This window comes from Cinclus cinclus, chromosome 6, assembly GCF_963662255.1.
Source record: "Cinclus cinclus chromosome 6, bCinCin1.1, whole genome shotgun sequence".
Taxonomy (NCBI): Eukaryota; Metazoa; Chordata; class Aves; order Passeriformes; family Cinclidae; genus Cinclus; species Cinclus cinclus.
Window position 1 is genome coordinate 26,924,474 of NC_085051.1, and position 15,506 is coordinate 26,939,979.

The following is a 15,506-nucleotide window of genomic DNA, read 5'->3' on the forward strand; positions in this document are numbered from 1 at the left end:
GCAAATCTTCCAAGAAATGACATTGCAAGTGTAGCTTTGCTCTATTACAGTCCTACAATCACCAGATTTTATCTGGTGGGGGAAAAATAAAGGTAGAAAACTTAGTAAAACAATTGAACAAACCACAGACTGGTGACACTTCCAAAAATGCTGATACTTCTTTGGATGGATGTGTTTTTACTTGTGAAATCCCCAATTCTCAACACTACATTAAATTTCTGGAATTTCCCCCACTTTCTCTCCTTTACTTACAGACTTCTACCATGCTCTGAATGCATCAGAATAATCATTAGGCACAAACAAATATTTCAGACAGAATGGGTCTACATGTACTAACACACAGATTAGTTGAACAGGTACTACAGAAGTTTGTCATTACACCTATAAAAATTCCAGGAGCAGGGAAATCCCGAAAGAAACTATTACACTGGATTTAAAGATTCTTTACGAAAAAGACAAAAACTGAAATGAAGATTCTGTTGGTGCAAGTTAGTAAAGTGGAAATTTTAACAAAAATATATGTATAATAAAGCCTACAAGAATCCACCAGGTATGTGAAATTCAGGTGAAGGCAATATAAGTTACCACAAAAGTATTTCACTTTTTTTTTCCAAAATGTCCCAAGTATCTTTTAGTTTTCCCCCTCCAACAGTTTAGAAAAAGCCAGCTGCCCCACTTCCCTGAAAGGGAAAGGGTACAGCTGAAAGTTCTCTGCTCAAGAAAACTAACTGCCAGCTTGTGCAGGGATATTTAAACTTCCATGTAGCATGTGATAGCACAAGTTTAAAAACAAGTAGATACTTCCTATGAAACAAACACTGATGATCCTAGATGCTTCAAAGCTCCTTGTTTCAAAAGTACTTACCACAGTGATCCAGGGGTGGGAAGGTAAGGGATTATCTGAAATCAGTGAAGGGAGACAGACTGACAGCTCTCGCATCACACCCCGGTACAATGCTCAGGAGCTTTGTCCATGCATGGAGTGAAAGCCTTCAATGCCCAAAATAACTGGAGTTACAGGATGCCCTGTGACTGTAACTGATCATTAATAGTCAGCAGGGAAAAAATACCAATACAAAACAGAGGTGGAAAGACCAAATAAAGTATTTTACTTGTTACTGCTGTGAGTTCATTCTTTGTGGATAATCAAGTAAAAGAAGCTTTATCACTGGAATATTTGAAATAGAACCATTCCTGCTTTTGAAACTGTGCAGAGTAACAGTAAAAATTTCTTTACCTGCTGTTGTATTCCATAACACTAGAAAAAGCAAAAACTATACTATAAGGATATATATTGAATAAACTGTGCAATGTAATAATCTGTAGTGCAATTCAAGCAGGCTATGTGCATGACAATAATTTCAACTTCACTGCCTACACTTAAGTACATTAAAACCCCTTCAAAGAACTAGATTTGTAAGAACAACTGTTAATTCTTCCCTTTGCACTGCACTTACCTGTATACCTACTTCTTGTCTTCACTGCACTTTGCCCAGTGGGGCATTAAAACTTAACTGGTATGTAATTCCTTCAGCCATTTCAGAGGACCAGAAGTACTTACCAGCAGCTCTCTAATTAGCTGATGCAGGCTGAAGAGGATACAGAAAGTTGTAGTTCCTTGAGAGATCAAGGAGAAAGACAGTCATGTATTGCAAGCTAATCAGATTTTGCATATGTTTTTTCCTTAAATGAAGTATATTTTCTTTCAGATGAGTATGCCAAGTGTCACCTGTGTCAGTCAACAGCAGTCACTTCCTCAATACCATTCTATTCTACTTTTGGTAAAACAGTCCTAGACCTCAATAACTAAAGCTTGCAGAATTAGAAGAACAGTGAGCCTAGTCTTTTGATAGCTTTCTAATTAATGGATTTGTCAAGAATCTGCTCTGAAAAAACAGATTTGGAAGGAAAAGTGAACTGATCATCCAGCCTCAGCATCTCTGTCATGACAGAAATGTCATCCAGCAGTTGCTGTAACACTTAACCACAAAGAGCAGAGGTGTAAGTATTCAGCTATATCCAGATGCACAATTTTCTCTGGACCCCACAGAGTCCAGAGAAGCTCATATACTTGCATATGACGAAAATACATTTTACCATAGAAGACTAATTAGCATTTAGCACATTAACCTTTGTCTCTCAGCCAACTGCCCAAACTGCAACAGTGGAATGTGATTTTTTTTCGAAACTGACTTCATTTCAGCATACATCTCACAGGAACAGTCCTTGTCTGACCAATTACTAGTAATTACTTAGTCATTAGACTGTTAATTTTTATCCTGTCTAGGCATTCGGAGTCTCCACTGATACAGATGCATTACAAAAAGAAAACCGCTCGTTTCACAGTATCAGGATAAAATTTACTTTTGTTAATAAATACTTTCTTCTTTGCTTTCTATTTACCGATTTCCTTGGAACATGGCTGTGCTACACCCTACATATCCAGCTTCCTTTACAGCACCTGTCATGATAGTTTGGGTTTTCTGCAGTATTTAACACCAGAGGCACTGGATCAAGGAAACAAACTTAGGTAGCAGCACGGACTATCTTTAATTCTCCGTAATTTATAAAGACAGAGATGGCATTAGTGAGCCAAGCCTTTAAGCCAGGGCATCTGCTCAGATACAGAAATAAATACGATTTGGGGGACACTTCTTATCCTATTTGTTATTAATGCTTAATCCAGCCAGAATTTACAACAATATGGCAAATTCCAGAGTAAGGAATTCACCTATGCATAAAATTATCTTCTTTATCAAGTTCTTAATTTAAAAAAATAAAAATCAACACTGTAATGTTGAGCTTCTGATGAAGGCACTATGAGAGTTTCTTTAGAAATCACATGTACAGTGCTCTTCCTTTGAAGCTTTCTGATTGCCACTGCAAACACCTGCTATGTTGACCACAGAGAAAAAAAGAAATAGTAAGAAATATAAACATGCAGCACATTTAGGATTCTGTTAAAATAAAAATAGCTCAATCAGGAACTCTGGTACCTTGCAATGAACATCTCAATACTTGTACCCAAAGAGGCCAATATTACATTTCAGGCACAATTAAGGAGGAAATATAAGGTTCTGCAGTCTGCTGAAAAAGACTAACCTCACATCTTCACAAACATAGCAAGGACTTCAAATGATCATGAAATCCACAGCTCCCACTTAGTGCTACACAACATTCTGCTGCAGCTCATTCACTCAAGCATGAAGCCTGGAAACCTTCTAAAATTAAGTCAGATGGACTGTAACTTGTTTGACAACCTGTAGTTATAGAGCAAAAACTATATTCCTTTTTTCAGCACTGATCTCATGAACAATAGTCAGAGACCAATAAGAAAAGTCAGGTCCCATTTTAACATCTCATGTTTAACTCTGTACCTGGTCTCTTACTCACTATTACACAAAATCATATATATATACATATATATATATACACACACACATATATATATATATACACACACATACACATATATATACACACACATATATGTACATACATATATATATATCTCACCGCTTGGAATTTCAGCTTGCTCTTCTTCAATGTAAATTTCCTTTACATAACTTCACTTTCATGCTATGAATTTGACTGTACTGAATGCAACTTCAGAGAAAAGTAGTAGGATTAGAAATAACTAGATTTGAGACACATGTAAGAAGTGGATTTTCACTATTAGTCATTTTTTCCTGTATCAACCTTCCAATTTAGTCTACCTGCAAAATACTGATAAAAACAAAGATTATGCCACAGAAATAAAACAACTTCTATTTTTAATAAAATGCCTTTGAACACCTTGTCAAGTAATAGAAGAACCTAAGTAACAACTCAGATGTTGTATTATGAACCTGACTTGTTTACATTGGACATTATTCAAGGTCATTGTCTTGAAAATAAAGTGAATTTCAACCATAATGTAAACCATATAAAAGCGAAAATACTTCTCCATATAACTTTGTACATTGAGATTTTTATTACAGAAGAAATAGTGCTATGGCTTCTTTTCTTTTTTCCCTTAACAGGATTGTTGCTCTAACTTTCTTTAGAACATTTTTGCTAGTAGACATCAATCTATCTACCTCTACCTTTCACCTTTTCAGGAATTAGTTATTAAAAACAATTTACTAAGAATAAGCATAAAGAGCAACATCATTAACACCCAAATGGTGCCCAAAGCTTCAACAAAGCAGTGAGGACATGATGACAACTAGCAGCCCATGACATAAAGAGCAAGAAGTACTTGCCATATCTACGTAAGAGATGTCTTGACTGTTTGCTTAGATCTATAACAAACCACTTGTTTTAAAGTATGCATCACACAGCACATCAGACCAACACCACGAAGTTTCCCTTTCTAGAAGCTAAGTATCTGCCAAACAGTCCTGTCAGTTCTTTGAGAAGATACAAAACCAGAAACACTATACTAGATCAGTTTCAGGGGCATGTAAATGTTAAATTCTGTACTTAAGATAGCTTTTAGAAATTTAGGTAGACACTGCAGAAATTTGCATCTGTAAAATACTAGGATAAGTTTCAAGTGGAGTGTATCTTTACAGAAGAAAAAGCATGCTACCATTCCTTACAGTATGACCATAATACAGCCTACATGGGTAACTAAGAGTTTACCAACCATTTACCAGCTCTTCTCCTTTCCCATACTGACAGACACCACTGTAACACTCTTGTAAAATGATCTGTAAGGTGCCAAAGTGCCTTCAAATAAAAACTGAGTAATTTACGAGAAGTTACTTTATTTCCTTTTTTTTAAATATACATATACAAGATATTTTATTTCAAAAGCACAAGAACATTATACAAGTTTCAAATTTACATTTTTGCAATTTAAGATACCAGTATGTGCATTATCAAATAACTTCTGTCAGCTTGGATGGAACAGAAATAAGTGGCATAAGCATCTTGCAGTCACTAAATACAGATTATACTCACAGTGAACAAAACTGCATAGTAATTTATGAAATGAAAGATGACCACGCCAGTCAGTGAATGATATGGGAGCCCATTTGCTAAATTAGTATGTGCAAACATACAGAAAGATGCAACTTCACTCTCCCACTCCTTTAGCTACAAAGAAATTTCCAGAGCTTTAAAGGAGCTCATTTGCTCTTACCAGCTCTTGTCCTTATTACTCCAGTTCAGACAGAAAACAAAATAATAAAATGATCTCACTGCATTTTGGATCATGTAAATTTTGTATCAGTGAAGTGCAAGATAACTGAAATATGTAATTTTTGATAACTGAATATGTAAATATCAGAGGGAAGAGAATACAGGTTTGGTATCAATGAGGCATTTGCCAGTCTTAATTCAATATTTTTGTTGGCAAGCAGTGTTTTGATGACATAAAAATCACCAGTGCATGAAAGTTTTCATGACAACTGCTCTAAACTCAGTATGTGTTTCAAACATGTTTTAGAGAGGACTAACAGAATTAATGTTTGTCTTCAAAGAGTTTAATATGCAGGTTTAAAATCTGACAGAATCAAAATAAGGAGAATGGTCTTAATTTCAAGAAATGGAATGCCTGGAAAATTTACCAAAGCCAACTTTTTATATCACTGGGGAAGGATTACAGCAAAAAGTTTTTAAAAAGTATTTGAAATCAGAACAATGTTTGAAATCATTGGTATTCCATTTTTAGATTAGTTATGGCGCTGTTCAGTGCACTCATAGATACATACCCAAAAACACTTGAAAAAACCCCAGAAGAATGGTATTTAAATCCAAATCATTGTGATTCTACTATCTCTCATGTAACTATGAGAAAAGAAAACAAAACAAAAAAAATCATACAAAATCACACTCAGACATTACTTTGAAAACCTCCCCTTGAAAGCCTTATTGAATGTCATAAAAGAATCCAAATAGCAAAGGGGGAAGGAAATTGAGGGTAGTGACAACTTGAAATTTTGACATGGATATGGCACCTCCTGGGAAAAAGTTTTTACTCGTCACATTACAAATTCTCTCATGGATATTATGGCTGAAATTCAGAAAACAGAACAACAAACATTTTGAACTGAAGAACAATCACATATCATTGAGAGAGAGTTCAATCACAATGTGCTATTAACTACTGAAGGGCAAAGAGACAGACTTAGCCACCTTTTCTCCCCTTTTCTGCTCTCCTGGCATTGAATCACTGAACATGCCTCCAAAAACACACCATTTCATTTATGCAGACTCCAAAACATGCTCCAAACAATAGTGGCAGAGGATGATGAGCGGAAAATCCCTCAGATATAGGCAAACCTCTTTCTGGTTCTAAAACTTGCTGCTTTTGGGCCTGGATTTTAGTCCAGTGATTGCGTTGAAGGCCATTTACTCTCCTGAGGTCTCTGGCTCTTGTACAGCTTACAGAGCTACACTACAACTACCTACCTTCAGTATTTTCACTTTGATTCTTAGGGAAGGTCTCAGATGACAAACTGTAAAGAAAGTAAAACTAACCACAACCTAGGCAAATGGTGAAGCCCCGGAACTCTTACAATATACATGAATGGAAGATAAATTCATTAGATAAAGTGCAGTTCTGGCAACGCAAAAAGCACAGACTTAATTTTTTGATGCAACAAGCTAGATGGTAATCCCCCTATGTACTTTCTATCCTACACTTCTCATTTAAAGAATTCACCAATGAAAACTCTTCATTAAATCCCAAGGTATATCTGATATATCTGGTATATCCCAAACTTTTTCTGTAAAACTTATTCTTTATTTGACCTGTTGCTGCATGAGACTAAAGACCTGGCACCACTTCCTCTCCAATATTATCTCAGTCTATTTAAAGCTTCACTAAGCTTAGGAAAAGAACCCAGGAAGAAAGTAAAGGAGGCTTTTCCTTGGCAACACCATTTAGATATGTTCTCAAGGCATGGAAGAGACAAACGTGGTACGTGCTCTGAAACACAGCATTTGGGAATTGTCCTTATGAAAACATGTGAAACAATTCAAACATCTGAAAAAAATGGAAATATTTCTGGTTCAGTAATAACTACAGAATGTGGTTTTCCTTTTCTTTATAAGGAAAAAAAGATGAAAATATACGATACGAGTTTCTGTTTCAATGCATCAGTGATACATCCAACCTACAGAATCCATCAGTTAATTGTCTGAACTACAGAAACCACTTGAATAGACTTTTTTACTGCCACCCTCCTTTCCTTTTCCAAAGCACTGCCACAGATTAAGAGTTTTCACTAAAATCAAGAGACTCAGAGCAGTTGCCAGTTGAATCCAAAGAAGACCTGATTCGTTTCTTGGCTCCTGGCAATCTCCTCTATGATGCAGTGCTGCTGCCACAGCAGATGGAGCTTCCGGTACCGCTCCTGACACAAGTGCAGAGGATTGCCTCTTCTTCAGAAAGGAAAAGAGAATAACCAGTTAGCATATCAGAATAGCAACTGGTAAACTGTACAATTAATAGGTTAATAGGTAAACATTAACAGTAAACTAATTAAATACTAATTAAATCCCAACAACTCAAATAGAAATGTAAAAATATCTTGACTTGTGACAAGCAATGATTGCCATTTCTATGATGACATTTCAGCAATGGCAGTTCTCACACGTTTCTGATGAAATGCATAAAAAGCATTCTTGAGAAAAACAAGAAAGTTTAACAGTACCAAAAAAGTGTATTTTCTCATTATAAACTACCCACTCCTGGCTGGAAACTGACATAGTTCCCTAGGCTAAGACACACATTACATACAGTGCTGTACACGCTACCCAGAAGAATGTGTCGTCCAATGAGTATAAGAAAGAGCTATACAAATGGAAAGGTAGGAAGTCAAGCATTTACTTACTTTAGACCTGGATCTGTTTCTCCATATTTATCCAAGTAGGGTGCAGGATATAAGCAGCCCCTGGTTTTACCTTCAATGAGGACAACTTTGCATTCCCTGATTCTTAAAGAAAAGAATAACTACATTTAAAATACAATTTCAAGTGGGCTCTTCCCTTTTTTGGTGAGCTATACTTTATGTCAAATTAATGTTTCTTTATCTCAAACAAAAAGAATCAAATGCTTAGACAATTTTGTGAATTCTGTCCTTCTAATACACCCCTTTACTCTTTAACACATTTAATTCTGGCTACTTACTTGAGAAATATGCAGACTCCAGCTCCACACTGAAGAGCATGAGAAGTACAGGCTCCCAGCTCCTCCCCATTCACCAGCTCCTGACAGCAAGTATTCTGGGAACACAATATTGCCCCACAGAATAAACACAATACTGGGTGTTTTTGTTCATCATCAGAAGACCGTGGGCATCTAAAAGAAGTGTAACCAGCATGTCACAGTAGAAATTAAAGCTTTAAAAGAAATATTAACTAAGGTTCATATTCCTTAAGAAAACTCCCAAAAAGACATATCCAACCGATTAAAAACCCCAAATCACAATCAAACAAAAATTCAAAGACATATTATGCCACAATCATTTCACCTATCTGCCTCCTTATGTCGTATTTTCACACTGCTTGATATTATTTATCTGCAAGATATCTGCTTTGAATTCCAGGAGGTTGAACTAGATGATCAAGAGAAATCCCTTCTGACCTCAATTATCCTATGATTCACTCTTCTTGGCATCAAACAGTGCCATCATCTGGGCTTGTTGTGTCCAGTGCAAAAATAATTTTCAGGCTTATGGCCAAACCAAATGCACATTGCACAGGAGAAAAATGACCAGCAGACTGAGCTATAAAAAATTTATATGCTATTTTACGAATCACAAATGACTTCATTTAGCAAGCTGTTGTGTTTCACACTTAAAATGAACAGGTGCTAGTATTGGCCACTATAACCACAACAATGCCTTCACTTCAAAATAATTTCGGTATTCTTTCAACACCAGTTACAGTAACTGCAAGAATATAAAATTCACTAAAAGTGACAAAATACCTAAGAAGACAACTAAATATGCTACATCTTACCTAAACTGAGAGGCTTGGTTCAGAAGGCAACTGTAGTCTTCAGGAAGCTCTATTAAATGATTTCTTTTCCTAGGATACCTGGATAAGTGGAATAGAACAATTATGAGAACAATAAAGATCAAAGTAAACAGTGGAATAACCACAAATCCCTCCTGAGGTTTTGGTAAGTTCTGAAAAAGTCCACAATTCTAGAGCAATTCTTCAGTCCTGGAACATCAAGTGAGATGCTCCACATGGCAACTTCAGTATTTCCTTATTCCAGCAAAGGTGTTGAACTTAAATTTCACACATAAGCTACATGTATGAAGACATTTCATATTTCAGTTAGCTTTTGTTCTTTCCTAGAGCAGGACAGATTACTTGTCTAACAATATTGTACAATCTCAATAAAGAGTCACTGTATGAGGAATAATAAACATGACATTTAAAGACAAATGTACTTCTAGTAGTAGAGCAGAAGGAATAAAACACAAAGTCTCTAACTTGTCCACAACAAGCACTTCCTTCTTTCAAGTGTTTTAAGTCAGAAACAGACAAAAACAACAGCAATAATCTTACCTTATTGCAATGCTTTTCCCTTTCAAACAACTTAACACCACTGGATCAGCACACCACCTATTTCAAACAGACATTTGTAGATGACAGCATTTGATACAAATACACACTTAGGTTCGTTAAACAAAACTAGTAAGTGATAAGCAAACACAAAACACTGATAAAAGCATTGATATTTCTACCTAAAACTTTGCAAGGAAAAATGGGATTTTTTTAATAGTTTTCTTCAAGAGACTTTTTTAAGTCTGCATACAGGAGGAAAAATGTATGTGAAAAAACACTTAAAATCATCATAATGTATATTAAAACACAAGATTCACAGAGTTAAAAAAGGAAGCAGTCTTCAGACATACTCAGTTTCTCAAAGTGGGCTACAATACACAGCACCTTTTGAAATACATGCACCAAAAGGTACAGCATAAATAAATATTGTACATTCTAATAGAAAAACATTTGCTGTTTTTATTACATAATCATCACCTAATGGTTATTTTACAGTGGTTTATTGCACAATGTGTCTATTAAAACAATGGCAAGTATTGGCCAATTACTGAACAGTGGTACTGGTATGTTCAAGATGTCTTTAAAAAAAAAAAAAAGGAGAAGGGAGAAAGAACTGCAGCAGATGGTCAATCTAGTATGCTTCATTTAACACATTTCTCAACAATCATCAAATTTAGTCTTCTGAAATAAGATTCTGTGAAAAACATATGGGAACCTGCATGATGATTTGGCAACTGTTACTATTACGTTAAATATGCAGCCTCCTACTTGAAACCCCTTTTTCTGCAGCACTGTAACTATTTGTTAATCCTGCTTCTAGTGATCTTTCCCAATGTTCACAAGCACTATCTTCTGTGTTGTCTTAGAAACACTTCTACATCGTTAGGCAAATATGTAAGAACAACACAAACTTATTTAATAGTTTACTTGTAAAAATTTATCTATTACTTTATAAGCAATTAATACATTATGCTTATACATAATACTACAAATGGAATTGATCATAATAAAACTGTATGTAGGGAATTGTTTACGTCAGGTATACGGACTGCTGGAAATCAACACTACAAAATGTCCCTAAATTGAAGAAACCTAGACAACAAAGGCCAATACAACTAGAGGTTAAAAAACCCAACCAAACAACAATTCAGTAAAAGTGAATGTGAGTCAGAGAATTCTGCCAAGAGCCAGGAATAATCATTACTGCCACCAGGTGCTCAAACAGTCATGTTAAATACACAGAGAAATTCTCCAGCATGATACAGCTGGATGATTTTTAATTGTAGATAGGGGATGGTGTGGCTGTTTATTTAATCTGAGGTTCTGAAAGCAGAATTGAACCAATCCTTTCTTTACTGCTAAAGAAAAAATGTTTTTACTGCTACTTTCACAAACTTTCAAAAGGCTTGGAGCAGCCTGGTTTAGTGGAAAGTGCCCCTAGCCATGGCAAGGAGGTTGGATGCAGATGATCAAGATCCCTCCCAACCCTCTAACATTCTGATTCCATGACTGCAGATGGCAATGTATGCAATGCTCAAACTTTACCTTTTAACCATTAAGCCAATTTTGACATCCACCAGTCTATTTTGTATATGCTGAGGAGAAATAATACAAAGCCTCACCCTGCCAGCTACATGATTTTTTACATTCTCATTTTGTAGCTTGTGTCATCAGCACTTTCACTGTATACAGACTGAAAATAGGCAAATGAACACTGAGTGGCATATCAAACAAGCAAAGGTTTAAAGTAACTTCTGTCTGTATGGTTTCATATAGGTCTGCAAGCACTAGTCCCTTCAACTATAATTTTTTAATATTGGAATTATCAGAAAATAGAGAGGGGTTTATTGAAGTGCTTTAATAGATTCAGTGTACCAGGGCAAAATATTTATAACTCCAGCATGAATTTGAGCTCAGTCATTTATTATCAATTTTGATCTAGAATTCCCACAGGGCTACCACAGCAGAAAAACGTAGCCTGTCCAGTCCCAGTTAATACCTTTGAAGCAGTGGATTTACTGTGTCCCGATAATCATGGAAGAGCAGAAACAAATTTGTAGGTAGAGAAAGGTAACTACAAAGTGCCTTGAACTGCCCTTCTTCTGAAACTGCAAAAGAAAATACGAACAACTGTTTAAGTGTTTCAGTGCTGCTCAATAATTCACTCAAATTAGAAACCTCCTCATCCCTTTTTCATTTTATAGTTTGTATCCTACAGCCTCAGCACAGATCCTACATAGTACAATTGGATATTATTCTGCCAACTTAATCAGAGCTATAATAATTTAGATTAGCTGAGTATCTGTTTAAACAAATTTTATATATATTACTAAGTATTTTTTAATGTGTAAGTTACTGCAGTAACAGAATTCCTTGCTTAAATTGCTGCACAACACGTAACACAAGTGCAGTAGATTTCTGTACCTGCATTTTAGTTTTTCACTATCCTTATGCTAGTCCTCAATGAGATTAAATTTTGCTGTACTCAAGTCAATGCTAACATCACATAAAATTTGGCTAATTTTATTGTTTGCTGGGTGGTCATTTATTGCCTCTGCTACAGAAAATTACGTTGTTGGTTCACCAGAAAGACTCCTCCCTATAGAATCAAAGATCCAAACTTCCACTAAGGATAACAGCATATTCCAATATGCAGAGATTTTGACTTGCATACCCTAATATGATTTAAACTTCGTTCACAGTTTATATAAATAAATTTTGTATTTTTGTTGTTATATATATATATATATATATATATATATATATATGTATATATAAAATACATTTTGTCTCAGTTATTAATAAGAATTATTGTCCTTTCCAAATATTGATGATTCTGTGTTCACTGCATGTTGACACATGATTAAATATTTACTTTTGGGGTTAGTATCAGCAATGCATTAGGATTCTTCAAGTAAGAGGCTAAAGTTTTCTAATGTGCTTTGTATATTTGGCTTTGTTTTGCTCAATCCTTGTATCTTTAGCATTTACCAACATTAGCACTACACAAAAACACTGGGTTTTTAAAATGTATTTGTCAATTTCACAGGTGATGTAACTTAAATTCCTGAAATTATCCTTAAACCACTGAATCTTAATCAACAAGTACTTTTATCAATACATCACTGATAATTCACATATTTGCATATACTCAGAAGCAATGCTCTTCTATGCAATGGTGGCCAAGACAACTCAGCTTCACATGCCTGTCCCTTCCTTTACAAATTAGTAATTCCTTTACTTTCCAAGTCTTATTTTCATGTACTGACTATTGTTTAGTTTTGTGAACATTTAAAAATTCTTCCAAGACAAAGAAGGGCATACAACTGTTTTCTCATATTTACCTTGCAGTAGTTCCTCAGGTGGAGAAACTCCCAGCAAATAATGAAAAAATAAAGCAGCACAACGAAGGTAAGGCATGATGCCTTTTTTAACACAATCCCACACAAGCCAGCCTGGAATATCCTGACTAAAGCAACTGTAAAACACAAATTAGAAATAGCTGCATTAGTTCATAGTGCAAATCATTCTAGTACTATTACATTTTAGCTAGCATTGGTAGAATGGGAGCTGTAGAGAAGCAACCCTCATGTACCCCAAATTCTGTGAAACAAAGCCACCAGCACGTAACTTCCAACTTCCCCTTTGCCCAAGGAATGAGTACTGAGTTTATGAACCTGTACCTGTGAAAGTCTGAAAAATGGGCACTAATACTCAAATAAGCCACAGTATTCAACTTTACACTTATCTCCCTTTTGTAGTAAGGTCACTTCCATCTTTCTGGATTCCACTTATAACAAAGAGATCTAAACCAAAATAATCAAAGCAAAGAAAAAATAAATACTGCAGTTAGACTTTTTTCACTCCACAATGGACACCAGTATTTTCTTCATCCTCAGGCTAATGATCTGCTGTCCACAAAAAGTAGCCACTTTAACTAAAAGCATTTAGTTAAGAGCATGGGAAGAAAGCACAGGGCACTGTGCTAACACCCCATTCAAAAAGAGTAATTTTTTTCCTGTCTTCTGTGTTGTCCTGGTCAATCCTGTGGATTGCTGTCTTTCCAGGAAAACGTAATGCTACAATTGAACTGCTACTTACCCACTAGTGTACTGGCAAACCTCTCTACAGAAAGACTGTGCAGACTGTGCCTCCTCACTGGTATCAGATGAGTGAGCAGTAGGGGATTCTGCACACAAAAAATGAATCCACTGTAAATGCACTCCATCCTGACACCCTTCTCTTTTACAAATACTAAACCCATTTTTTTGTTATTCACTTGCATTACACAATTAATTCCACTTTAATTTGCTTATATTTTTTCTATTTGCTGTTTTATGTCTCAAAAATGTTCTCCTAAGACTGAATCCTGTAAGAAGGAATCAGGATTACTCCTTCCCGGCTTATCCTCATGTAAAGGACTTCTTCCTTCCCTTGAACTTTTGAAGTTGTCCTACATAGCTTAAGCTACATCAAGTTTTTAAAACATCTAGATTTTATTAAATTCCTATCATACTGAAGAAAAAAACGAAGTACTAGCTAGAAAGTCTATAGGCTACTGGTAAATTTTAACAATGTTATGAATTAGAGAGAAAAATCTAATTCTATCAGTTTACAGGATTCTGTATTTTGGATCTCGGCATTTACTAAGTTGAAGGGTAAATCCCAAATCCATACTGAATATCACTGTGCAGACCAGTGATGCTGGCAGAACTTTGGTTCTCCTACAAGGAGGGAAAAAAGGAAAGTTACCCCTCTGAAATGACTGACGACTGGAGGAAGTACTGGTATATCAATAACTACTTTGTTTTCTTAGCCTAAACACACAGAAGTGATATAATAAAATGCTCTGAACTTGATGTAGTGCTATTTAATTTTTACCAGAAAACAGTTATTACTACCCAGGCAAAAGTGTCACTTATTATGAGGACATTTATACCTGGAAGACACTAATGTATCAATCCATTATCTTTAAGAAACTGTAAAAATGCCAGAAAGATGCAACACAAATACACATCTACCTGTTGCTGCAGAGATGACAATTTGCATTATGTGTGCCAGTGTTGTCAGATGGAAGAGGTAGAGGTGGTTATAGGCTGAACTAACTGATGAAGGTTGCAAGTCTACAGCATCTTCCCAGTATAAAGATGGAAAGGATAACACAGCTCCCACCTACAGTGAAAAGGAATAGGCAAATACTGAAGTGTCAAAAATTCGGTAGTAGATACAAGGGTACCAATTATACTCTCACTATCCATTTGTATTTTATTTCTGGAGTCTGAGTATGTTAATCTACCTTGCTAGTTATAATTCAAAGCATAGCAAAAACTCACTGGAAAGCATTAACCACTTCTGCACTAGGGCATGTAGGAAACTCAGACAGAGTAGCATGGTAATTGCCAGTTTAGAGTGCATGCCCAGTTCATAAAAAGCCTAATTTCTGGTCTTTGACATCAGACAAAGCACACTGAAAAAAGTGGGAAGTGAGACCAAGCATTAGATAGAAGGGCAACCAGGGCAAAACAGATTTTATTCGGTGAGTTTGGTTTTGTAGGTTGTTTTCTGCTTGCTTGTTTTTGTTTTTTTTTTTTTTAACAGCAGAAAAATCTGTAATACAGATTTGTATTAAGAACAGAAAGAAGTGACTAAGAAAAATACAGAAGATAGTGAGAGTCAATGTGAAAGAATCAGAAAGTATGAGATACTGATTGAGACGAAGGGAAAGTAAAGGAAAGAAACTGAGTGGATTTCTCACTTTTTTATGCTTTATAACAACAGAAGCAGTAAAAAGGACTGAGATTGCAAGAATGAAATTTAATAAGAACAATACAGCAAAGACTTAAAAGTTAGCAGAACTAGAAGTAAACTTATATAGCAGTCATATGAAATATTTTGATTGTTGCTCATGTATAATAATTTGACTCATGCAAGTGAACAGATACTTTTTACATAGTACAGTACACAAAAATGTATGCTCAAAAGAAAGTATTAAT

The 15,506-nt window shown here is 35.5% G+C and overlaps 1 protein-coding gene across 3 annotated transcripts in view; it reads right to left on the reverse strand.

Moving 5' to 3' along the window:
• Positions 1-4,638: 4,638 nt before the first annotated feature.
• UBR1 (ubiquitin protein ligase E3 component n-recognin 1) overlaps positions 4,639-15,506 on the reverse strand; it is a 59,829-nt gene continuing 48,961 nt past the window's right edge. For all 3 annotated transcript variants that reach the window (XM_062495702.1, XM_062495703.1, XM_062495701.1), the window contains 9 exons: positions 14,535-14,685; positions 13,615-13,702; positions 12,858-12,991; positions 11,513-11,621; positions 9,514-9,570; positions 8,956-9,033; positions 8,123-8,293; positions 7,827-7,928; positions 4,639-7,374 (listed from right to left, as the gene is read on the reverse strand). In XM_062495702.1, coding sequence (XP_062351686.1) covers positions 7,233-7,374; positions 7,827-7,928; positions 8,123-8,293; positions 8,956-9,033; positions 9,514-9,570; positions 11,513-11,621; positions 12,858-12,991; positions 13,615-13,702; positions 14,535-14,685 — 1,032 coding nt within the window. In that variant the 3' untranslated portion in view covers positions 4,639-7,232. The remainder of the gene's footprint in view (positions 7,375-7,826; positions 7,929-8,122; positions 8,294-8,955; positions 9,034-9,513; positions 9,571-11,512; positions 11,622-12,857; positions 12,992-13,614; positions 13,703-14,534; positions 14,686-15,506) is intronic.